Genomic DNA, 25,346 nt, shown 5'->3' on the forward strand with positions numbered 1-25,346 from the left:
TGGTCACCTGATTTGTCACATTGTCCAGTAGTATTATTGTTATTCGTAGCACTTCATCAGCTTTTTACAGGCTTCAAGTGTTAATGATGTTTTCTTGAGAATTCATTAGGCATTCACTAAAGACTGGGGCTGTTCATTACCCAACCTTTTTGAAATTGAAAGTTGAAATTTTTGACATTTAGATAGTTGGTTAAATACAAAGAATAACATGAATTAATATTAATTAAAGCACATTACAGACAACACAGTTCCACTGCTACACTTTATACATTTATATAAAAGCAGGTATTAAAAATGGTGCCAACAGTTTCATGTTTATGTGCTCCAGAAAGTCCTATTCTATTGGAAATACTTTTCTACAGATAATAGACAAGCTGTGTGTGTGCATTTGCACATCAGCAAACATCTGGACATATATCGTACACAAATCAACTATATTAAATAAGCCTAGTTCTCCTCCGTTAGCTGCTTTAGATGGGTAATTGTTCTAGAATTATATTACTCAGAGTAAAACTGAATTTAGAGCTGATTAATTTGGTTAATTTCCAAAAACCTAGAATTAGAGAGCTGCCTCTTTTGGAATCAACTCCAACTCCATACTGAAAGCATGATTTTCTTTATACACACAGGTTAGCTAAATTGGGCATATGGTAGAAAGTGGAAACACCTGATTGATGATGAAAGATGAATTTTGTTTAAATTCTATTGACCTGAATATTTATCACATTACTCAGGGATTACTCAAGTAAAAAAATACTTTAATGTCAATATTGTATTGGGTAAAATCAGCTTCCCTTAAATGTACAACTTTGAAGCCATTTCTTGCTTCTTGACTCCCCCTACAGCCAGCAAGTGTAATACGTGCTTTGAGCTACCACAGGCACCTGCTGACCAAAAAGAGCCAATTGTGCTCTTTTTTTTTTTTAGATAAAAACAATATGTAGTGTTGCTTTAAGGGTGTTGCTTTTTATATAGATGACCCAGCCCAAAATCCTAAGATTCTAAAATCCTCAACTGGAAAGACGTATGTTGATAATCATGCATACTTTATTTTCAAAAATGCAATTTACAAATACAAAAAAATAAATCAATTAACAATTTCCATGCAAATCCATTGTAAATCACCAATTTATGCACCTCTAATTCAAGTGCAGCAGAATCAATCTGCTCCCATTAAAGGCTAAGCTAAACTAAACTTTAGATCATATCCAGGTTCTGATAAAGGTACTAATTTCATTCAGACCAAAGGTGAACAATATATATAAATGGTGACGATTTAAAAACAGTCCGTGCTAATACAATTTCACTGCTAAAGTTCAGAGTGCATAAGAGACATGCCAAGACACTTTGGTTCCCAAGGTAACCGTAGGTCTTAAGCTAATGCCACGTTACACGTTAACAGACTTGCACAGAACAAATATTCTGTAAGAGAGGAGCAACCCTACCAAACCAGGTCTGTTTGGTCATTTTCCTCCTAAAGTGCATATTTTTTTTTATAAATATAGCCCTGTAACTTTGAAGATCACTTATCTCGGTATCAAAATGCAGTGTCAAACAGAGAGGTAACCACAGAAACAACAGGTTTACGTTACAAACGTTACATTACAAACAAGCAACAAGCCAGCGAGTCCTCGTTTTTGAAGCTGTAGCAATGTGAGAGGTGTTAATTGAGAGAGAGAGAGAGAGAGAGAGAGAGAGAAAGAGAGAGAGAGAGAGAAAGAGAGAGAGAGAGAGGGTATATCCACAGTGATATGTTTGAGTGTGTTTGTGATTCATAACCTGTCAAATTTTCTGGATGAATTGAAATGATTTCATAACTCGTTTAATGATCCGCATTGGCCTTGTCACAGCTTTGGCATAGTCTGTCATGCTTTAGGCAATAGGTGAGACACTGATGGATACAGGAAAGCTTCTGTTGTTGTTCATGATGTCATCCAAGTCTTCATCGTCAATGACCACTGTGTAATAACAGGGATAAGACAGAAGTTACCTTCAGCAGCTTATCACTGACCAAGGTAAATTAGGGTAAACAAACATTAGTATGTTCAAAAGCCCTCATTGTCACTGCATCTAAATATAGTTACTTTGATTTAGTATCATAGTACAGACTATTGCACAGACGTCTTTGTCAGCCTTTTTTTTTTTATTTATCTTTTCTTCTTACTATTTATCTTAGCAATAAGAGTGTTTTGTTAAAAGAAAACTAAAATAAATCCAGTAATCAGAGTGCGTTTTTGTTCAGTACAGTTAAGGATGTTCAGAAAGGAGAACAGCTTGGGTTGCCAACTCTGGCTGTGAACTCTAGCCACTGTATGGCCTTCTGTTCCACTAGCAGCTCACCTGTCTTAATGATTTAACTATGTTGACTTTAATAAAGCAATAAAAAGCACGGTTTTACTCATTGTAATGTTAGTGTTCTTCAGAACAGCGTGTGCAGAAGAGAAGAAAAAAAAAGTTACTAACTTGATCAATGAAAAAAAAAATACATATTTAAAAAAGGTTGATCAAATTTACTTTATTTTAGGAATTTTATCAAGTCCAAAGTCAGTGCAGTGTTTTCCCGTAAAATCTTACTACAGCACTTCATGGTTCCTTCTGCTGACAACTTTTATGGGAATGCGGATTTCATTTTCCAACAGGACTTGGAACACTGCCCACACTGCCAAAAGTACCAATTGGTCTTAAGTAATATAAGTCTGGGAGACTGATTTTTGGGGTTTTATTGGCTGTAAGCCATAATCATCAACAATAAAACAAATAAACTCTTAAAATAGATCACTCTGTTTGTAATACATCTATATAATATATGAGTTTCACATTTTAAACATTTAGTCCGCACTGGCTCCTACCTCTCTTGGAGCGGCCGATCTGGCCGAGTTTGGGGGCTCTCTGTGTTCTCTGCGGAGGAGGCCGCATCTCAGCGCCGCTCCTCTGCGCCTCCACGCCGCTGTACAGCGGGCTGGGTCTGAGCTCGCACTCCGCCGGGGGCAGGAGCTCGGGCATTCCCGCCGTGCCGTACATTTCTGAGAGCAGTGTTTCCCGCGGCACTTCGTACGATGTCTTCATATATTCTCCCTGATTCGGAGGCGGCTGGGCTGGGGGGGCTGGAGCGCTGCGTCCGCGGTCACACACCGGAGCGGCTGGATTACTGAGAGAGGACCTGAGTGACAGACAAGAGAGAGAGGGTTAGAGTTTGGGGGAAGATTTAACCTACTAACCGAACCAACTACATCGGGACTCGGTAAAATCAGGTGTTCTGTCGAGAAGCACTACACATTGAAACCTGCTACTTAGACGCTCTGCGCATGCGTGAATTCTCTATTATTATTTTCTTTTACTAGTTTTTTCTTATCATTAAGTTTTTATTGGGTGCATTATACAATGTAAGCTCACTCACAGTTTTTGCTTGAGTGAAATTATTTTTTACAACTGTGTAAAATAAAACAAAGTAAAACATATCAAAATATAATACGAAATAACTATAAAAATGGTTCTAATCACCTAGAAATATTGCCTTACCTTTAGTCAGATACAGTGATTTAGTCTATTCAAATATCATACAGAAACATCTCTCTTGAGCAGGTCCTATTTTTTTCCTATTTTCTTTTTTACCTTTAAATCCACTAGTGTAGCAAAGTTTGACATGGTCGAAACAAATGACAAAACACCAGCGAAAGTAAACAGCGGGTAAATGAGCTAATCAATGAATAATTAGAGCTTCTCATTATCTCAGTGTTTTGTTACTCACAAAATCAATTAAAAAGCTGTGTTTTACAGTAAATAGTTAACCTTCTTGCGTAGCTAATATTGTGTAAGGTGTTCTGCCGAGTTATGCTACCCATCGATATGTGCTTCACAGCGGCACTGCGCATGCGCCAGCCCATATATATTTTTTTAACGTTATCATCATCATAAATAAACTACCTGATTGAATGTTACAAAAATGTAAACTACAATGAATACAAAAAAGGAAAATAAAAAAAAAACTGTACTATAAGTAATAAATAACAGTTCTACATTTTTTTACATCGAAAATATCCTGCCTAGACTTCTGCCGGTAACATCTAATGTATATAACTTATATAAACTGTATTTTTAAGTAGTGAACTTTAAGTACACAGTAGGGTAGCACGGTTTGACAAGGTAGCACAACTTGTTAGAACACCCGGATTCCGCATTTCACCGAGTCTCAACTAACTACTTCAGAGAACAGGGGTTTACCCTGTTTGCCACACGAACAATATATGTTGGATAAACAGTTAAAATATAAAAAAACATCAGTTCTAAACTCACTAAACTACATTAAATTAATCACTGAACGTTAACCTACAGCGGTTCCATATAATCAGCGGTTCGAGCCGCCTGCTCCTGCCACCGACCTGTCAACAAAAGCGCCGTACACAGGTAGAGCTTCCGCTGCCTTATAACGCTCTAAAGCCGGGCTAAAACTGCTCAAAAACCGCGCTCCTCGACGACCAGGAAAAAAATAAAGCTCCAGAAAACGAGCTTACCTTTTTAGAGCTCGTTCCGTGTGCGAAAACGACGTTTGTCCACCGTCTAAAATGACGACGCTGATACCGTGAGGAGCGCAACGCTAGCTAGGTTAACTAGCTACCAAAAGAGCTGAGCGGCAAATTTCATAACCCGCCCGAATTATGTCTGACGAACCCCGCCCCATTACTTAAGGCGCAGAGTGAACGTCTCATCCGATTGGAGGATGGCTTGTGAGTACTTACTACTAGCCAATCCAGGCGCAGGTAGTGACAAATACTATCCAATCAGAAGTGAGAAAGGCGGGATTTCTCAAAATACGGGTGGTAAAGAAAATAGTGTGGCAGCATGCTGTGTCGTAAGAGTTGTTTGGGGATTTCCTTGGTTCATTTCTGTATGCGTCACTGTGTGTGTGTGTGTGTGTGTGAAAGAGAGAAAGGGGGGGTTAAAGAGGGGGCTCTCTCTTGTGTGTGTACATTGTGTGGGCTACAAATGGGTGAACATCACTGCTCGTAGGTAGGTGGGCAGTATCTGACATTATTAACCTCACACCCACATGATGACTAGCTTATAGAACAGCAGTACATTTCACAGCCCACACACAGAGGTGGGCAGTTTTCTGCATGGCTTAGTTCACACACACACTGGAGGTGTTTTTACGGCCTACGTAAAAAATAAAAACTTTTTAAAAAACTACTCTAGCACTGAAGCAAACATATTTCAAGTGCACCAAAACATACAGCCCCAGAATTGTTTATTAGGATTAGAAAGAAAGTAAAAAAAAATAAATAAACTGGTCATAGATCAGCTGAAGTAGGAGACATTTGTTTCTCTATTAATTGATATATAAGATATGTGTATGCATGAATGATTAATTTAAAGTAATGAAGTTTTAACAGAGCCTGGGAGAGTTCACAGGAGGAAAACATTCCCTCACCCAGCTTTTTCCTTTCCCTTGCAAATGTTGGGCGTTTCCACACGGCTGGTTTTGCATTGCGTTGTGGAAACATTCTGCACATGCAAAAGTTAAGCATTTCTGTGAGCCATGCTCTTAAGCTCTTATCTTCTCAGGTTTCAACTAGATATTTAACAACTCAGCACTCTCAAGAGTTAGGGTCAGTTCAGTTAAAGACAAGAGAAAACACTATGAGAACTTTTTTTGACCTTATAATGGCATTTGAGGGATATCAACCAGTCAGTCAATTAATTATTATTATTATATAGTACTTTACAGACCTAATACACATCAGATGAGATCAATGACAAAAAATATAATAAAGACATTTTAGTAAAATAAGTAACAGTTAATTATGTAGGAAATGTACATAAACAAATATTTTATTGACAAAAAAATCAAGGACTAAAAAAGACTGCTGCCATTAAATATGGTTAATCCATATATTGTTTTCTCACTTACAACCATATAAGACTAGGATATATGAAAATTTAATTAATTCATTTGGTCAAATTTTATTATTAATATTTCTGTCATGTTCAGATTTGTTTCTTACTTTGTATATTAGACTTGTTATCCTAAAAAGTACATTTTGGACCTCAAATCTCAGAACAGTACCCTACCCTGTACTCAATTTTTTTATATATATATAGTGCCTTTTACAACAAAAAATGATCACAAAGCAGCTTTACAGAGAAAATCTACACCTCTTATGAGTAAGCACCACAGAGAGGGCAATTATTGTGGTGACAACCATGACAAGGAAAAACTCCCTTAAATTAAGAGGAAGTCATAATGTAAGGGAGTCATACAACTACCTGTATGACAGAGACTGTTTAGTCTCAAATTCAGCAAAACTAACTGATTTCCAGAGAAATTTTTGTGCTAGTCTTTTGTGGTTTCTAATAGTACATCATTCTCTATACTGCTGCAATGATGGAGAGAAGTTATGTCAGACTGAGAAAAGTGAAAGAAACTGTGCTGAGAAATCCGATTGCTGAGCTAAAATCTCTCTTTATAAAAGCTCTCTTAATCAGATTTTTTAATCTGAATGCTAAGCCTTCTATTTTACTTGTTATTAAGTATGTTGTTTACATGATCTTTTGAATGATCAGTTAACTGCAGAAATCTGATTATGATTGGATTAGCGAGTGCATATAAGGATATTTCTTTTAAACCTTGTGTGGTGTTCGGGTCTGTGGGACCCGTTTTCATTTTTCATCAAATGATACTAAAAAAATATTTTTCTAACTCAAACTCATTGGCATTGGCTCATTTTTTGCACCCCCCTACACATTTATATTACATACAGTATGTTTGGCCAAGAGCTAATAAGCATTGCTTCATTTGTAAATTTGAAAGTAAACAAATTTTCTACTCATATCTTGAGTTTAATTCATTTTCTTTTACATTTTATTAAAAAACTAAACTAAGAAAGGTAAAGGGCAAATATTAACCATGTAAGCTGTTTATATTGCTTGCAATTTAGGTGAAGCAAGCATGTGTAAAGCATTTTAATGTAAAATTGCTTAATTTTGCTGAATTAAATACAAGTAACAAAGTAAACGAGTAACAAAATTATGAACACCACACACGGGTTAAAAAACACATTCATAGATTTTACAGTTTAAAGGCTGAGGGTATAAGGTTTATTCTTGTCTCTGGAGGTTGATACTTGCTTGTGTAAAACCCAACGTTCACATTCTAATTTCTTTAAGTGCAGTAGTTCGAATATGTAGCCCTGTTTGTGTTTACAATTTAATACAAGCAATCTGTGTTCAGTTCAGTCCCGTTCTCATGTCACAGAAGTAGGCAAATGAAGTAAGTGTTGGGAGACTTGCCAAAATATGTGTTGGTGTAACATGGTGTTCTAGCCTGGGTGGAGAGTTGGTACTCATAAACAACTAGAGGTTAGTAAAGTGGGGAGGGGGAACCATAGTGCTCCTAATAGGCTATTACATCTCATTATTACATTTGCTTATCTGTGTGACATGATTTAAATGAGGTCATTAGCCAAATTATGTAAATGTGAACTAAAGCTGTGATTACTAGGGCTGGGCATGGAAATTCAATACCAAAAAGGCACCGACCGAAATGTTTCGGTACAACTGAGCCGTGAAAGTTCTAAAAAAAATCAGTCTTTTCGATACTTTGAATGAAATGCGCATAAACGTTCCAAACGTGGCCAGCATGCACAAAGCGAGGTACACACATGCCCTGGCACATACAAGCCCTCCCCCCTCCCTCTCTCTCTCTCCTGAGATATTATAATACAGTAAAAAAGGTTCTAGTCTGCCAGAAGTAAACTACACTACACTATTAGCACTGCCCCGCCAAAATACACATTTTGAAGTGATTCACACCACTAATAAAATGTAATTTAATTTTGTCAGTGTAATGCTGGTATTTCTTAAAAATAACTCTTAAAACTAAAATGCATAAAGCAATTTGCATAGGAAAATATTTGTAGTTTAAGCACAAGCAATGATTTTTGTTCTTAATAAAACTTCACAAATATGCTCACTGTTTGTTCCAACAAGATCCAAAAGGATGGAGTCTTGCATGGTGACAGTAAGAGAATTAGATTATAATAATTGTAGTTTTTGTATTTTTTTATTACAATCAGATTTTTTGAAACAATAGCCAGCCCTAGTGAATACCTAATGAATAGAGGGTGATTTTAGAGACTAAAGATTGTACCATTTTAAAGGACAGGTAGATGACACCTCTATGCCAAAAAATATGTAAAATCTTGCAAAAACAGCCTCCACTCTCATTCAATAAACACCTGGTGCCTGTTCTACATCACTAGATTGGAATTTTCATGGGGAAAACTGAGCTTTCTGTTTTTCTGGCTTGAGCTGGAAAACGTCAAAATGCTGCGGTGGGTCCCAGAAATATCTGATACATGAAATCATAGATTTCATTAAATACCAAGAGCTTTTAGATCTCTCTATCAAATCATGGCTAAAGGTTACAACAACAGCATGATCCAAAACAGCTTCTGATTACAAAATCTGATTATCAGTAGCCATTTTAAAACCTGTTGAGCAAACTGATTATAATATAGCAAGATTAGTTAAGGAACAAATGACTCAGATCCCTTTTGGTAAACCCCCCAAAATTTGGTCATACATTACATGTGGTCCCTTGTGGGGAAACATGACCTTTAATAGTGGACAAACATTTATGAGCCTGCCACTGTCTGGTTACAGGTGATGTGTTTTATATTGTCATTTGGTGGAAAGAATGAAGACTGTATAATAGTCTTTTCTATATAAAGACTCTACCATGATTTGATGCCCTGCTATGGTTTCTGTAAACAAATAAATGTAAAAAATAAAATAAAAATAAAAAGACTAAATGCTTGTGACATTTGTGTTTCTGAAAAAAAAACGGAATGTGGAATGTTAGACTTCTTACAAATTTTCAGTTTATTTCAGTTTAAAGCTGCCGTCAAATGCATTTATAAAACATTTTGCTTTTATAGTGTTTGAGAATAATTTGATGACCCTACATACATACAACCATGGCTTTAATTTAGGCTCTGGATTAATGTGCTGCTTTCCTGTTGGTTTATTGTGTAGTTGACTAACTTAAGAGACAGTAAAGCTAATGACAGTAAAGTTAATTTTAGTAAAGAACAGATACCAGCTTACTTCACTGCTTTCGTATCCTCCCTCTCTACTTTCCTCAGATCAGGTTTTAGCCTGGTCAGGTTTATGTAGTTAATTTTATTTCTAATTGTTTTCCCAGCCAATTACCAACCCACTCACTAGGACTCCCATTATCACTAGTAATGCCCCAACACCAGGAGGGTGTAGACTAGCACATGCCTCCTCCGATACATGTGAAATCAGCCACCGCTTCTTTTTGAACTGCTGCTGATGCAGCATTGCTGAGTAGCATCACAGCGCGCTCAGAGAAAAGCACAGCGACTCTTTTCCGCAGTGTTGGGAGTAACGGCGTTAAAACTAACGGCGTTACTAACGCCGTTACTTTTTTCAGTAACGAGTAATCTAACTAATTACTCTGACTGTAACTATAACGCGTTACCATTTCCGACACCCCGTTACTGCACGTTACTTTAGCCGCACTTTTTTTTTACTTCGCTTTGCCCTGGTTAACCCCTCCTCTGTCTGGTGAACTTGAGCTTCTGGCCGCTGTGCCTGTGGTTTGGCGTGGTGAAGTGAGGCACAATTGTGACGATTTGCGTGCTCTAATTAATTCAGTGATTGCCGTGGACAGCCCAAGTTACGAATTAAGGACTCTTTTTAGCTGCTCCGGTTTTTGTGGTGCTGCTGCTTTCTCTTTTAGAGAAAGCTCCTATTAGCTCCTATTTTTTTATTTTATATAAAGCTCTGATGTGATAATCACAATGTTGCTAAGTAACCAATTATTATTGTTCACTACAGTGAACGAAATAGCAAAAACTGAAAGTGAAAAAACATTTGTGTTAACTGAATCTAATAAAAAAGGTAATTAAAAGGAAAAAACATAACTATCTCGAACTGTATTTTGTGTTTATAAAACTAACTAAAACGAACTGAAATTACAGATAGAATACCCTAATTTTCGTGTTTAATTTATTTATAAGCGCTGTTGTACAGCGGAGTTGTACAGCGGGCGGTGTTGTGCCGAGCGCACGGCACCTCGTGGTCCTTTAGTTCTTGTGTAAAGCGCTCGCGCTAGCAAGTCCGCCCTAAAAACTTACTGAACAGAAAAAATAAAAACAAAATAAAATTAAACTATAATAATAATGAAAAATGTAATCACGTAGCTCTGGGCACACGTGAACGCCTCCGCGTTTGACTTGCAGCGCTGTGTGTAGCTGTTCTTAAAAAAACATTTAAATTAAATAATAGTTCTATGCTTTTATGTTACAGTGTTAATTAACATAATTCTGATTATATTTCGCTCATTCAATCAGCCCAAAAACAGACAGTTTATGGGGCGGATCGGGTCCGGCTCATAATGACAGTTCATGGTTCAGGCTTGGGCAGAACGTGCACGGGCTCCGGCTGGGTCAAGTCGGATTTTTTGCGCCCGATCTAAGCTCTATTCTCTTTTGGTGAAGCTGTTATATTAATACCATTTTAACGGGCATTAAATTGTTGTTTTTGTCCATTATTTTGTTTTGTTTATATATACATATTTCCTTTGAGTGTGGCTTGGTTTGTTTAATTTCATCCCCAGACGCGTTTTTCATTTTTTTCCGTTTTTGTCAGTATTACAAGTTTTAGTAATTTTCTTTGGTTCTGTGGAGAATTTCGTTTTGTTTTTTTGAAATTCGTTAGATTATATTTTTGTCAACATTTTGGGTTTATTTTCGTTTGTTATTTTTCTAATATTAATAGTAAATGCATAATTGATTTCCTTTTTTTGACGGGCGAATAATAAAAAGTAACGCGATAGTTACTTTTACTGGTAACTAATTACTTTCATAGTGGAGTAACTCCGTTAGTAACTCAGTTACTTTTTTGGAGAAGTAACGAGTAACTATAACTAATTACTTTTTCAAAGTAACGTGCCCAACACTGCTTTTCCGATACATCAGCTCACAGAAGCCTTGTGCTGCGAGCATCACCCTCTGGAGTGATGTGGGGAGAGAGCGCCATCTACCCACCCAGAGAGAGCAAGGCCAATTGTGCTCTCTCAGGGCTTTGGCAGCTGATGGCAAGCTACATGAACAGAATTTCAGGAAGGTTAGTCTGTATCGATTTGCATCATAACAATATAAGAACTTTTCTCACATAATGTTTGCAGTTAGACTATATTAAACATTATGAAAACGTTAAGTAAGTAAGATTCCCCAAACTAGTGACATTGCAGCAACTTTACCAGTCCAGTTAAAAGATGAAATAAAGACATACTAAGAACATTCGGAAAAGGTTCTACTAACCAAAAATGGTTAGCCATTAGGCTGTTCACCACTGTTAGCACAATAGTAGCAAAGATTCTCTTAGAGAATAAAGACTAAGACAACCACATTTACCAATTATGTTGAACACATCCTAGTTTCCAAAAGCCCTGTTTTGGTTATACAGAATGTGCAACAAAGAGAAAGAAGTGTTTGAGGCTCACTTAATGTCACTTTCATGTACCAAACAGCACTTCAGCTACATGAATATAATACAGTTTTTATTCTAGGGTACCTTTTGAGATGAAGGTGATAAACAACATTTTTTTTACCAAGTGCCAATAATTGTGCTCTTTATTTCTTTCCAACCATGCTGCACCTTAAGCATTCTATGCTGTGATCAAGGTCAATTTTTTTTAGAAGTTCTATCCTGTTTTTCCTAGAAATAATTCGCTTAAACTAGTCCAGGCCACGTCTCAGGAATGCCATGAGTGAGCTTAAAACATTTGCAAGGAACACTGCAGCAGAAAGCAAAGCATTCTGAATGACCATTCACTGGGTTTATTGACGACAAAGGAAACAACCCTTGGTGAACTCTCATGAATATGTCGTAACCCTAGTCAGTTGGTTTGATGCCACAGATTGCAATCTAATCCAAAGCATCTTTTTTTCTTTCTTTCCTCTGTGGTGATTATGTTTACAGATTTACTCAGTAAATACCTCCATTCTCAACCATCCATTCAGGCCAGAGGTATGTGAAGGACCTGTTGAGACGTATTTGCCTGGGCCAGATTATAAATTCATTAAATATCATCTTGTTCTTGGGACCTCAAAAGGGAAGTGTGGAAGGGAGGGTGATCATTATCATATTATCGAAGCAAAGCCAAGGGGATAAAAGTAGGAACGAGACCTCTCCTTCTCTACAGACAGATTGAAGACGCGAAGTTGCAGTTGTTGGACCAACACCAGCGAAAAGATGTCCAAGCTCTCCTTGATGATTTTTACCTTCGTCATTCTGGCCATCATTTTGTGCAACCACTCAGGTAATAAGAGTATTATTACGCTTTGAATTAGCCCATTCTACTCTGTCTATATGGTGCTGATCATATAGAGCATCTTTAGCAGACTAATTAATGAATTAGTGGCTTTAAGATCCACTGAGACCAATCTGTACCTTACCATAACCAAATAATTCTAGTATTTTATTGACTGTTATAAAGAACATCCAGTATGTATTTATCTTCATGTACTAAAGTACTCTTAAAGCATAGACACTGATTGTGAACTGATTTTTACACATTAATTTTTCTATTCATTAGCATGCTCTCGAAGAAGGCCAGGTAACTTTCCCTATGAGCCTGGGAATTGCCCATGTAAGTATTCTGTTTATGTCAAAGCTCATACCTTATAACATTAGACATCATGCTTAATCATGCTATAACAATGCTTATATATTATTTATTTATGTACTTAATTCATTTTGTAGGTTAAACAAGTATTCAAATAAACTGATGTTTATCCAACTCATGTTTCTTGTAATAATAAGTTAAGAACTAAAGTTTAATGTTATGTTTATGTTGTATTCTTGTAATTTGTGACTGTTTAACTGATTTTCACTCCACACCCACTATGTCCATTAGCATGCTTTGGAAAAAGTCTGATGAAGTCTCAAGTCAAACACTGGAAGTGCAACAGTGAGTTTCCTTTTATATCAGAAATTTTCCAGTTCCTACTGAAATATGTGCAATATAAATTACATGTCTAATTACATGTTTGTGGACAGAGGCATTATGACAATGCAGTTTATATATGGAGTGTAGAATGATGATGCTTCACAGCTTAATTCTGTGAGGCTTTATACTCATTTGTGGATAGAAATAAAGGAAATGTAATTTGTTATTATCCTTAAGTAGTGTATTTGTGTATCTGTACTGAAGTATTTCTATTTTGAGTGACTTTTACTTTAACCATACTACATTTCACACTCAAATACCTCACTTTTTACTCTACTACATTATGCATTAGGATTTATGTCTGCATAAAAATGTAACGTTTAAATCAAAGAAGCCTATAGCCACCATACCAACCAAGGTTCATGTTTGATGAGCATCTTGTAACAAACTTGGTCTAACTAAGGTCCAAATAAGTCAAATATGCATCAAATAAATTAATGCCAAAAGTTTAAAGATTGGTAAACCAAGGGTGACACTATGCTCTTTTTACATTTGAGTAATTGTTTTAATTAATCAAAAAATCTTGCTAGAAAAGTATTGTAGCACATAGCAAATAATGCTACATTCACTTTCGATACTTAAGTACTTTTATTTTTTCAGAAATATTTGTATTTGGTTTTCCAAATACACCCCAAGGACATAATATGTGTTAAAATTATACACAGGTTATGATACACATACAAAAAAAAAAACATACAAATACCGAAAGTAAGAAAAATACAAAACAAACAGTTGTAACAAACAGTTATAAGAGCATAGTAAAAGCCTTCAACTTAAAACTGACACATGCACACACCAACATTCTTTGCAGTAAAATCAACAATTAAAATTGCATTTTTTAATAGGGTTACACAGAACTGAAGGAAAAAAAGCTGCACAATAGGTGGAGACATCACAGTTATATCTTACTCTATATGATCCAGAATTGATTGCCATATTTTAGCATTTTAAAAAATGTTCCAAATGGAGCACAAAGACAAATAAAAAAGAGAGGTCAAAGACACGCTTCCAAAATTTGTGAAGTTTAGGGCATGTCCAAAATTGATAAAACAGTGTTCCTTCTTTGATATTACATTTGCCATTATGTTGGCAATATTTGTCTATAGAGATGTATGTAAATCATCTATCAAATACAGCACTTATAAATTGGCAATAGTTGCAACTTATAGTAAAATCTAGATATTTTACAGTATGATACAGGTTCACACAGACTACAGCATTTACTGACTAAGAGTTTTGGGAGGTAGCTGAATATTCTGAGCTCTCATCTCTTTTTTACTCTCTCTCTCTCTCTCTCTCTCTTTCTCTCTCTGTATGGTACAGTGGGAAATGTGGCGTGTATTTGCTGGAAGATACAAAATGGTATGTTCTTGAAAAGGTGTTTCTTTTGGTATTACATATTAACATTATTTGCTATTCTTTTTTACTATTTAAAAGTTTGGTCAGTTGTTATTTTTACAGCTATGTATCTATATTTCTTCTTCTCTTCAGGCTCATATGGGAAACGCTGTTCCAAGAAAGGAGGTGGACTTTTCTACAAGGTTTCCACCCCACTTTAAAAGGCCACAACTGAATTTCAGAGCTTTCTTACTGACATTTATGTATTTTTTATTAATAGTTACACATATTCTGTCCACCTGCAATGTAACGTGCCTCTGCATCTAACTTAAACTCAAATATGTCAGCATTTCTTAATAATAAAGGAGAAAAACATTTAAATATAGACGTTTTTGTTTTTGTTTACTGACACCTGATTGTAATGAATCTTTTTTGTACATATGTTTGTATTTTTTGAGCTTTGAATTGAAGTGTATATTTTATAAAGCATACTTTGTTAAAATCTTAACATTAAATTTAAGAATATACAATGTAATTCTGATGTTTTTATGATTAAATGCATGGTAAATACCTGATGTGTTTTGTGCTTATCTGTGTTGGTGTTTAGTGGTTGTGTGGGCTGTGGTTAATCTCTGGTTTAATCTCACACACCTCACTGAAGCTTTTGTGCAGTTTGACCAGATTTAGACCCAAACAGACCAACAAGGAATGTTCCCACAGGCCACTGTCCTCTCAGTCTATATTTCCTTCACTGCCGTCTATCTAACTGTTACATCAGCAGCAGAGTTCCATGGCCCATGATGTTATCACTGACATTCTCACAGTGAAGAGTATGAAGGGGAAATCCTACTGCTTTGCATTTCATACAACAAAATACTATTAATGTTACAGTTTCTAATTTAACATGTATATGGAGGGATATGGACTCACTCTTTTCTCAGGGTAGATAAGTTGTTGCACTGTGTATCTGTGTAACCCTGTGAGGTGGAGGCTGTACTTTAGCCTGTCTAGCTCTCACTGTGATCTATTTACTTATTCTCCTCGCTGTGATGGTGGGGAAGAGTGTGGTAATATAAGCAATGACTAAATACAACCACTACCATTTAACTTTTACATACTGCTGGCATTACCAGGCAAAATAAGTCTCACATCAAAAGAGATTTATCTCAGTTTAAAAGGTTTTATCAGAAATTAACAGGTAGCAATATATATGATTAATCTGGAAACTTAACGCTTTAATTTTCTTAATTATATCACCCAGTTTAGCCACAGCCTCCTACTGTAATTCACTCATTTACATTTTTTAGCAATTTATTTTTTTTATTTATGCTGTGTGCGCACACACTAGGGGTGGGCGATATGGCCCTAAAATAATATCACGGTATTTCACGGTGTTTGCTTGATAACAGTACTCTTGGCAATATGACTTAACACTGAATTTTAAAAATATTTCAAGTATAAACCACTGCAACAAAATGAAAATTAAATTGTGATATGATATGGAACACCCCTAACTGAGATATTAAAAAAATATAAGAATTTTATTAGATTTGTAACAGAAGGTTGATCCAAAATGTCATGATACTAATAATGCACTCCAAATATCTTCATATATCCAGGATTAAAGTAAATAATACTGGACAGATATAATCTGCCTGTAGTTTATATATAATGGGAAATGAGAACAGTGTATATTTTTCTTTTGCTGATATGGCACGATATTTCAGGGTATAATACAATAGGGCACATCCCTAGCACAAACACAGTTGCTGGCATGTATGGAATATGGAGCTAGCTCTGAATTACTTTGTCCCCTCCCAAAATATTCAAGGAATTACAAGCATTTTAAATGTTTTAATCATGATTAATCACTAAATATTGTTGTGATTAATACAGTTAACTTTAAAACAATTGATAACAGTAATATACATATAATTTTATTTTGACAATCTAACATTGATTCTTATTTACATTTAAATATCCATTATTAAAAACGTAAGCTTAATAAGAAAATGTGTGATTAATCAATTTTTCCGTTAATAGCAAGAATATGTCAGTGAATTAGCATGATGTGTTACACATGCATTTCACACTACTTCTTTATGTGTAGCTCAATACATATTGTCCATATCAGTCTATTTTTTATATAATTTATTGTTCTTAGTAACTTGTATCTGTTTTTTCTGTAAATATAAAAAGACCATCTCAGCACTTGTAACCCGTTTCGAGTGAATCTCAGGCCAAACGCCAAGGCTGCTAACTTGCTAGAAATGTGTTTACTGTAGACATCACATGATCAGTGGGAACGCATAAGCCAGCAATTACTAATACATACTGACAGAAGCCAATACTGTGATCAAGATTTAAAGGACCTCAGCACCTGAAAAGGTATGTATCATTATCTTTAAGCTGTATCTTTAAAACAAAACGTTGCTTTATTTATTTTTGTATTTAATTTGGTGTAGTGTAGAATAAATGTTTCTGCACTATATTTCAGCATGGACAGAGAAAGCCCACCCCTGCTGTTGAGAGTGGTACGGTCTCAGCCTGGTCAAGTAGTTGAGGAGGAGCAGTGGAGCACTGGACTGTGTGAATGCTATGGAGATATGGGTGACTGTGAGTAGTCTGAGTAGTGTACTGATCCTTTAGTTAGAGGCCTTACATGTGTATGGTTTAACATACCTAAAATTTTAACATCCTAACATCTTATCTTAAACTAATAAAATGTACTTATATGGTGAGTTGGTGCATTAATATATGGCAGTGTATTTAGATTTGTGTTGGTACTCATGATTGGTACTAATGTCTCAAACTTAACAAAAAAACTAGTATTTTAAATGCATCACTTTTTTGAATAGAAAAAAAAATAGGTATCAATTGGTATTACATTTCTGTAAGAGGGCCCCTTGCAACCTGTTACTTTTTATTGTAGTACCATTTGTAATATGATTGTGGAGGAGTATAAGTAAGCATTTGGGAACTATTATTGACTCCAACATACTACCAAAATACACTAAAACAAAGCAATGGCTCTATTTATTAAGGAAATTATTCAGTTTATATAAATAAAGTGTGTATTAAAAAAGGTTGTGGTGCCATGCTATTCAGTGCTAGGTGTGTGGACGGGTATTTGTCAGTGCAGAATATGCAGGATATGCTGGACATGATGACAAAAATGAGTAAGAAAATAACTGGATCTAACTTGATCCAAGCATTTCCCAACTCTCATAGCAGTACATCATTAACATGGCTCTGAGGAGATTAGATGATCCATCCCATCCGCTTTGTAATGGGTTCAAAATGGCCAAAATCTGCCTTCAGATATTGAACAGGCACATGGACAAATCAGATCTAGATGTATTCTAATCGTAGTTTTATATTGCTGCATCCCTTTAGATGTTCGGTGTTGTTTATTTTTTGCTATTTATTTTTATGTTTTAGATTTAATGTGGCTCAGATTTTCTTCTGAGCAAAAAAGATTCAGTTCAGTTCACTAACAGAAATATGAGAATGTGATCTTTTGTGTGTGTGTGTTTGTGTTTGTGTAGGTTGCTTTGCTCTCTGGTGTTTGCCTGTATTTGCGTGTAAGACGAGCAGGGCCGCAGGAGGCTGTGTTTGCTTGCCTCTGCTAGACTGTGTGGGCTGTGTGCCTCCAGCCTCCCTCGCAATGCGTGCAGCAGTGAGAGAGCGCTATGGCATAAAGGTAACACACACACACTATTGTATTTGTCCTCACTGCTGCATGTTTACCTGCTTTCTTTTTTACAATGCTCATGCAAATATATCTATATCTATATAAATATAAATACACAAACACAGCTTTATAATTCTCACTATATTCACACCCTGTTAAGACAGAATTATTAGGACAATGCTTATTTATTTTTTCTTTAAAAATATAAGGTATTAAAAATAGTTCTATTTTCTAATTTGGATTAGACTGCATCCAGTGACAGTGAGTCTTAACAAGGTCAGGATTTTAGATGATCAGCACCCCATCTCATCCCTAACTCCCTGACTCATCTCAAAAGTATTGGATGAAGCATCATCATCATTCCACAGAACAAAGTTTCACTGCTCCACAGTTCAATGTGCTGGAGGGCTTTATTCATACCTCTCTATTTCACACTGAATTATATTTTGTTTGCAGTTTCTCTCTACAGGGACTAGAGTCTGACACATCTATACCAGCAGTGTTTGCAACTCAAAGCAGCCAAATGCATTAATATATATATATATAAAATAACGACAGTAATAAACAGTGTTACATGGTTAAGTAAAACATTATTACACATTAGAAACTTTCAATGCTTAAGAAAGCTGTATATAATAATGAATTACTCCCTTTTAGGGAGCAAAAGCTTTATATTTTTTAATATTTAGATCCTGAAACTGTGATTAAAAACCAGGGTTTTTACACCAAAAATTGATTTCTGAACTCTCAAACCTTTATAATATGTATAATATATATATATATATATTATTTGCATTATTTGAAGGCTCTGCATCTTTTTTGTTATTTCAGCCATTTTTCATTTTAATAATAATAATAATAATAATAATAATAATAATAATAATAATAATAATATTTTATTTATATAAAGCCTTTCCTGAAAACTCCAAACGCTTAACAACACAGCCATAGACAGAAGGCATAAAAACAAGCACACATACAAGCATTTACATGTAACAAATAAAAGACATGTGCAGGTATTTGAAAAAAAAATACATGATGAGGAACATACAATAAAATAAGGTATCCATGTATATTAACCGCAATACGCTTTTTTTAAAGCTTTAAAAGTTTTGAGTAACATTTTCTGCAAATAAATGCTCTAAATGACAATATTTTTATTTGGAATTTGGGAGAAATTTTGTCTGTAGTTTATAGAGTAAAACAATAATGTTCATTTTACTCAAACTATAAATACCTATAAATAGCAAAATCAGAGAAACTGATTCATAAACTGAAGTGGTCCCTTAATTTTTCCCAGAGGTGTGTATATATATATATATATAAATCGTACACGGTCTATATATTGTACGATAAGCTGATAACATAGTTATAGTATCAGACCTAGTTCCACACATTTAAATAATCTGGTATCTTTACCCAGTGTCTCAGCTGCTGGGATTTTTTCTCAGTGTTTAGAGACTAAGGACTCATAACTGTTTCTCTGAGAAACTTTCCAACAGTTAGAGACCAGGAGCTGATAACAGACCTCCCGGCACCCATAACCATACACACTGAAAATTTTCCACATTCAACGCCTCCATGAGTTGATGCAGTATGTGGGATGGGGGTTCAGAGATAAGCTGCCCTGTGGCTGGCGTTGGCTGATGGCCCAGGATAGTATTTCACACTTCTGGGTGCTTTGCTTTGTAAGTATTTCGAAGAGCTCAGCAGGTCTCTTGTTTGCAGGTTTTAGATTTATTGCAATAAGACGTTTTATAAACACAGACACAGAACAGTGGCTCCACACCAAGTAATCCAACAGCCCTGTTGCAACAGTTAAACTCGATCGTATACTTGATTATAGCCTGTGTTGAACTGAGTTTACAAGCTACTACAACAATAACACTGAGACTTATAGAGTGAGGAAATTATTAATAATTAAAGCATGAACATGAGGATAATTCACATCAGCAGCAGATGTAAATCATTTTAAGTGACTTATTTATTCTTCATACCAGAGGTCTTGAAATCTGGACCTTGAATCCAGATTCCATTCCTAATGGGTGCAACACCACACAATCAATCAGTTATATCAGCTGTTCCCTTAATCTCTAGTGGTTACAAAACTCACAGCTGGATTCAAGTTCCAGATTTGATTACCTGAGTTTATATACAAATAAGGTAAAAGTTTAAAGTTTAGAGCTTTAGATACTTTCACACAGAACTTTTCAGAATGTTCTCAACCATAAAGCAGCATGTGTGAAAGGTGCCTCAGACTACAAATCTGGACCAAAAGTCCACAATTCATTCCAACCAAAAGAAATCAGCTGAAACATGCTTCTGTTTGTTTGCAGTTTTTCAGTATGAAAACATATTTACTGACACTTTGGCCCATTAATAGATAACAATACATAAATAAAACATAAAAAAAAATCTTACTCACACAGCATTACTTCAGTTAGTTACATCAGATCATGCTCACACTTTTCAGATTTTCATGTTTTATCTGTAGATTTTTCGTAGACAGTTTATTACACTTTTAAAAGGGGCTTTTTAAAGGAGAAGTCCGGTGTGAAATTGACTTTTGCTGTAGTAAAATACAATAAAGAGTACTAACTTTTGTTGAATAGCCCACCTCTATTCTTTTGCAGATTTCCTGAGATATAGCAATTTTGTGCAGTTTGTCCAAACAGGCTGAGTGGGTTTTAACGGGGCATATTTTGCCCCTGCAGGTAAATCACTTTTTACAACCCATAGCAGCGTGACCTACATCTGGCAACATTACATGCTCGTTACTTTACTGATTTATGACTTTACTTTAAGATGGCGACACTCAGAGGTGTAGGTTATGTTTCAGGTTGTAAACAGTGTTTTAATAAACTTCTTATGCACTTTTAAAGTTCTTAATGCCTCGTTTTAAATGTCAGGGGCTCTCCGGACTCTACCAAAGAGGTGTGGAGCTACTTTGAGCCTGGATAACAGTGTAAAAAGCAATGTATCTGCAGGTGCAAAATATGCCCCGTTAAAACCCATTCTAGCCTGTTTGGACTGTACTAAATTGCTGGATCTCAGAAACCTGTGGGAGAATGGAAGTGGGGTTTTAAACAAAGTTTAATACTCTTTATTATATTTTACTACACCAAAAGTACATTTAACACCGGATTTCTCCTTTAACCCTTTGAACTCTAGGCTGTTTTGGTGTGTTGTTTCTCTGTTTTTGTCAGTTCCTCTTTCAGATCTTATAACACAGTAATTATATCTGACAGCCACATGCCCTGATCTCTTTTACTCCAGAGGCCATACGGCTGATCAAAAATATAATAATTTAAAATGTAAAAGGAAGCAGAACTGTTGTATTTTCCTGGAACTGAAAAATGCTACCAAGCGCCTGTTTTTTTTTTTTTTTTTACTTATTTTTGAATGTATAGACTTTAACCTAACGCGTTACTATTTCCAATCCAGTAATCAGATTAAAGTTACTTATCCAAGTCACTGTGCGTTACTCTCTCTCTCTCTCCACCTCACACTCACACACAGACACACACAGACACACGTACACCGCTCCCTTTCCCGTCACCTTTACAATCCTCCCCTGTCTCTCTCTCGCGCGCTCGGCGTGTCTTTAGTTTCCGCCTGTTCTCATTTTTCCGCCAGTTCTCGGGCTATCTCTTTATAAAGGCGGTTTTTCCCGACCGCGTCCCAATTCACTAGCCAGGGCAGCGGTCTGCACAGATCTGATTGGCAGAGGAGAGCGTTTGAAGATTTTGTGCCGCCGAGCGTGTATACCGTAAAGACAAGAAAAGTTCTGACGCTTTAAATGAACGCTGTCAAAATTAAATACTTTTACTTTTTTTAAATACTTTTTTTAAGATTTACAGTGTTAAATATTTCAGGTCAAGAAAGACTTTCTTTATTTTTCTTTTTTATAAAAACAAGTATTTATGTTAAGTGAAATCAAGAAAGACCATATTTTATTTTTTATAAAAAAAAATAATTTAAGTTAATTATTTAAATTAAGTTAATTCAAGAGAAATGGTCTTTTATTTTTATTAAAAAACTTATTTTTTCAGGAAATAGTTTAACTTTAAATGTCTAGAGATACATTGTTGCTGTTAAAAATGCATTTTCCAGTAAAGGGAGTATTGGCAAAACTGGTTATAGTTTTGATGTTAAGGCGGCGCCGCGGCGGGAGGTGGTGTCTGCAGCTGCTGAAAGTAACTAATAAAGTAACTTGTACAGTAACTTAGTTACTTTTAAAATCAAGTAATCCATAAAGTAACTAAGTTACTTTTTAAAGGAGTAATCAGTAATCGGATTACTTTTTTAAAGTAACTATACCATCACTGATCACTGTAACGTAGGTTTTACGGTTGAGTTCCAGGTTAATTCAATGCTCTTTCTGTGTCATGCGCATTTTAATCTTTACAATCTGCTTTTAATCTTTACGGCATGAGTGTTAGTGGTGAAGGACTGTGCTTTGAATGTTACTGAGGCAGTGGTGTGTGCAGTGCTGGTTTACTGATTGCCTCTGAGTTATGAAGCCACAGTGCAATGTGCTGTGACCTTGGAACATGAAAGAAGAAAGCTGAGGAGAAAGGTGTGTGGTGTGTGTGAGAGAGAGACAGTGTGGAAAAGGGAGCGTGACAGACAGACACATTACAGTTGCCCTGTTACCAGAGTGAAGGCCTTTGTAGATCGACTACTATCATGAAAAATAGTAACACTAACAGGCGGTGTCCCTCAAGGGTTTATCTTCGGTACTTTTAGTTATTGGGCATTTTTGCACTCATTTGCAGATCTTTATACCTACTTTAATGGACTCAACTGTACCATGAAGAATCATGTTGTACCTTTGAAGGTACATACGCACTGTTTGTACTTTGATAAACAAAAATTTGTCTGAACAGCACCGTTTTTTACCTTGTTTTTTGACAGTGTACAGAATACAGAGTTACTGAGAACAGTCCAGCAGTTTCTTAGCAGTCTTAGCACTAATTTACATTTGATTTGTGGGTTAATAGAGGTTCGCTGGTAATGGAATGATTGGTTGCCCCAGCAGAGGGCGCTCTTTTATTATTACTTAAGATAAATGTTTTGTTGGTGAACTGATACCTCTTGGCCCATACTTAGATTTATTCCTCAGATAGTGGCATTATATTACCTACATTACTTATATTACATAAATTATAATGGATCACTGCTTCTCTCTCTCTCTCTCTCTCTCTCTCTCTCTCTCTCTCATAGGGCAATGTGTTCAGTGATTGTTTCTATGGCTGGTGCTGTTATCCTCTGTCCTGGTGTCAGATCTCCAGAGAGATAAAGAAGAGGACGGCCGCGCTGTCCAAAAAACAGTCTTCCTCACCTTTCTCTTTAAAATCAAAAACCCGGAACACACCTCTTCTCTACCTGGATCACGTCCACATCATTTAGAGTACATGGAGGACAAAAGCACCTTTTACAGCAGCAAACAGCTGCTTTCAAGAGCCGGGACAATCTTCAGTGCAAAGAGAGGGAGTGTTTTGTATGAAGTGAATTTTGTGCCAAAAGTTTTATGCTAAAAAATAAAATCCACAGTCAAAACACAAAAATGAAAGCAAAGACTGGAAAAATACCTACTGAAATCATTTTCAAATAACTGCAAAGAATAATAGTAAACACGTATATTTAAATACGTATTTGCTATATTTTTTTCTCTTTTGATTCTTAACATTTTGATTGTAGGCTTTATTTGATTTTTTGCATAAAAAAACCTTTGCCACTAAATTCACTCCATAGTTTTGTTACATTAGTAACAAAATATTTGTAAATGTGTGACTTTCTCAAATCAGTTAAAATTAGTGCAATATTAGCTCAAATTCTGTTGTTTCTTTGTCCACTTTACTAAAGTGTTATTTAGAAAATAAGAGGGAGATAAAGAGATGTAAATAGAAAAAGAGTGAGTGAGTGAGTGAGACATAGGGAAAGATAGGGAGTAAAAGAGTGAGTGAGTGAGTGAGTGAGTGAGACATAGGGAAAGATAGGGAGTAAAAGAGTGAGTGAGTGAGTGAGTGAGTGAGTGAGACATAGGGAAAGATAGGGAGTAAAAGAGTGAGTGAGTGAGTGAGTGAGTGAGTGAGTGAGTGAGACCTAGGGAAAGATAGGGAGTAAAAGAGTGTAAAAGAGTGAGTGAGTGAGTGAGTGAGTGAGTGAGTGAGTGACACATACGGAAAGATAGGGAGTAAAAGAGTGTAAAAGAGTGAGTGAGTGAGTGAGTGAGACAGGGAAAGATAGGGAGTAAAAGAGTGAGTGAAAGAGTACATGAGCAAGTAAACAAAAAGAGATAGAGAATAAAAAAGAGTGAGTGAGTGAGAGAGACATAGGGAAAGATAGGGAGTAAAAGAGTGAGTGAGTGAATATTAGTGAGTGAGTGAGACATAGGGAAAGACAGGGAGTAAAAGAGTGAGTGAGACATAGGGAAATATAGGGAGTAAAAGAGTGAGTGAAAGAGTACATGAGCAAGTAAACAAAAAGAGATAGAGAATAAAAGAGAGTAAGTGAGTGAGTGAGTGAGTCAGACATAGGGAAAGACAGGGAGTAAAAGAGTGAGTGAGACATAGGGAAAGATAGGGAGTAAAAGAGTGAGTGAAAGAGTACATGAGCAAGTTAACAAAAAGAGATAGAGAGTAAAAGTGAGTGAGTGAGTGGAAGAGAATAAATAAGAAAGAGAGTTATGAAAGTACGCAAGTGAAATAAAAAGAGTTAGAACTACAATATAGTGGGTGAAAGAGCAGCAAATTATTGAAATATGAAAGAGTGTAGAGGAGTAAGTGAGAAAGTGAGTAAGTACAAAATGAAAGAGTAAGAAACTAAGTAAAAAGGGAGTGAGGATAAAAGAGTGGTAGTAAAAGAGAGTGAACAAAGGGACAAAAAATAAAAGAGTTAAAGAAAGAATGAGTGACTGAAAAAGTTTGAAAATTTCATAGTTAACAATTGGCACCTCTTGAAGAACCCATACGCACATCAAATCTAAAATGTTTTACATCAAATTTAATCTAAAGGTGACATATCACACCTATTTTCCATTAGCTACATTTTTCTTAGGATCTTATGGCATTTTACCAGTGGCATCTTATGGCATTTTAATACTTTCACAAAGACAGTGGGGGATGGTACCCAGATAGAGGGGTGGTCCATTTCTAATGAGACTTTGAAATGATTATTAAATTAAATAAACTGTTCTTTTATTGGAAGCCATCAAAAAGACAGCCTTATAATAAGCAGTGTCTTGTTTCATAATTTGAGGGTTGGTAAGTT

At 35.8% G+C, this 25,346-nt stretch overlaps 3 protein-coding genes across 3 annotated transcripts in view; 2 read left to right on the forward strand and 1 right to left on the reverse strand.

The window, feature by feature from the left end:
• LOC103037073 (UDP glucuronosyltransferase 5 family, polypeptide G1) overlaps nt 1–25,346 on the forward strand; it is a 246,053-nt gene that overhangs the window by 177,759 nt on the left and 42,948 nt on the right. The gene's annotated exons all lie outside the window — the stretch shown is intronic.
• Nucleotides 1,030–4,657, reverse strand: si:dkey-112a7.4 (uncharacterized). The gene is made up of 3 exons (XM_049481996.1): nt 4,512–4,657; nt 2,850–3,160; nt 1,030–1,958 (listed from the first exon to the last, which is right to left on the reverse strand). Exons 2-3 carry the CDS (start codon nt 3,064–3,066, stop codon nt 1,873–1,875), a joined length of 303 nt encoding a protein of 100 aa, XP_049337953.1. The 5' UTR covers nt 3,067–3,160; nt 4,512–4,657; the 3' UTR covers nt 1,030–1,872.
• LOC103036164 (placenta-specific gene 8 protein-like) lies at nt 16,680–24,433 on the forward strand. Its single transcript, XM_007250166.4, has 4 exons — nt 16,680–16,765; nt 16,875–16,993; nt 17,926–18,080; nt 23,298–24,433. Exons 2-4 carry the CDS (start codon nt 16,876–16,878, stop codon nt 23,481–23,483), a joined length of 459 nt encoding a protein of 152 aa, XP_007250228.2. The 5' UTR covers nt 16,680–16,765; nt 16,875; the 3' UTR covers nt 23,484–24,433.

The sequence above is a fragment of the Astyanax mexicanus genome, chromosome 8 (genome assembly GCF_023375975.1).
Source record: "Astyanax mexicanus isolate ESR-SI-001 chromosome 8, AstMex3_surface, whole genome shotgun sequence".
In the NCBI taxonomy this organism is placed as follows: domain Eukaryota; kingdom Metazoa; phylum Chordata; class Actinopteri; order Characiformes; family Acestrorhamphidae; genus Astyanax; species Astyanax mexicanus.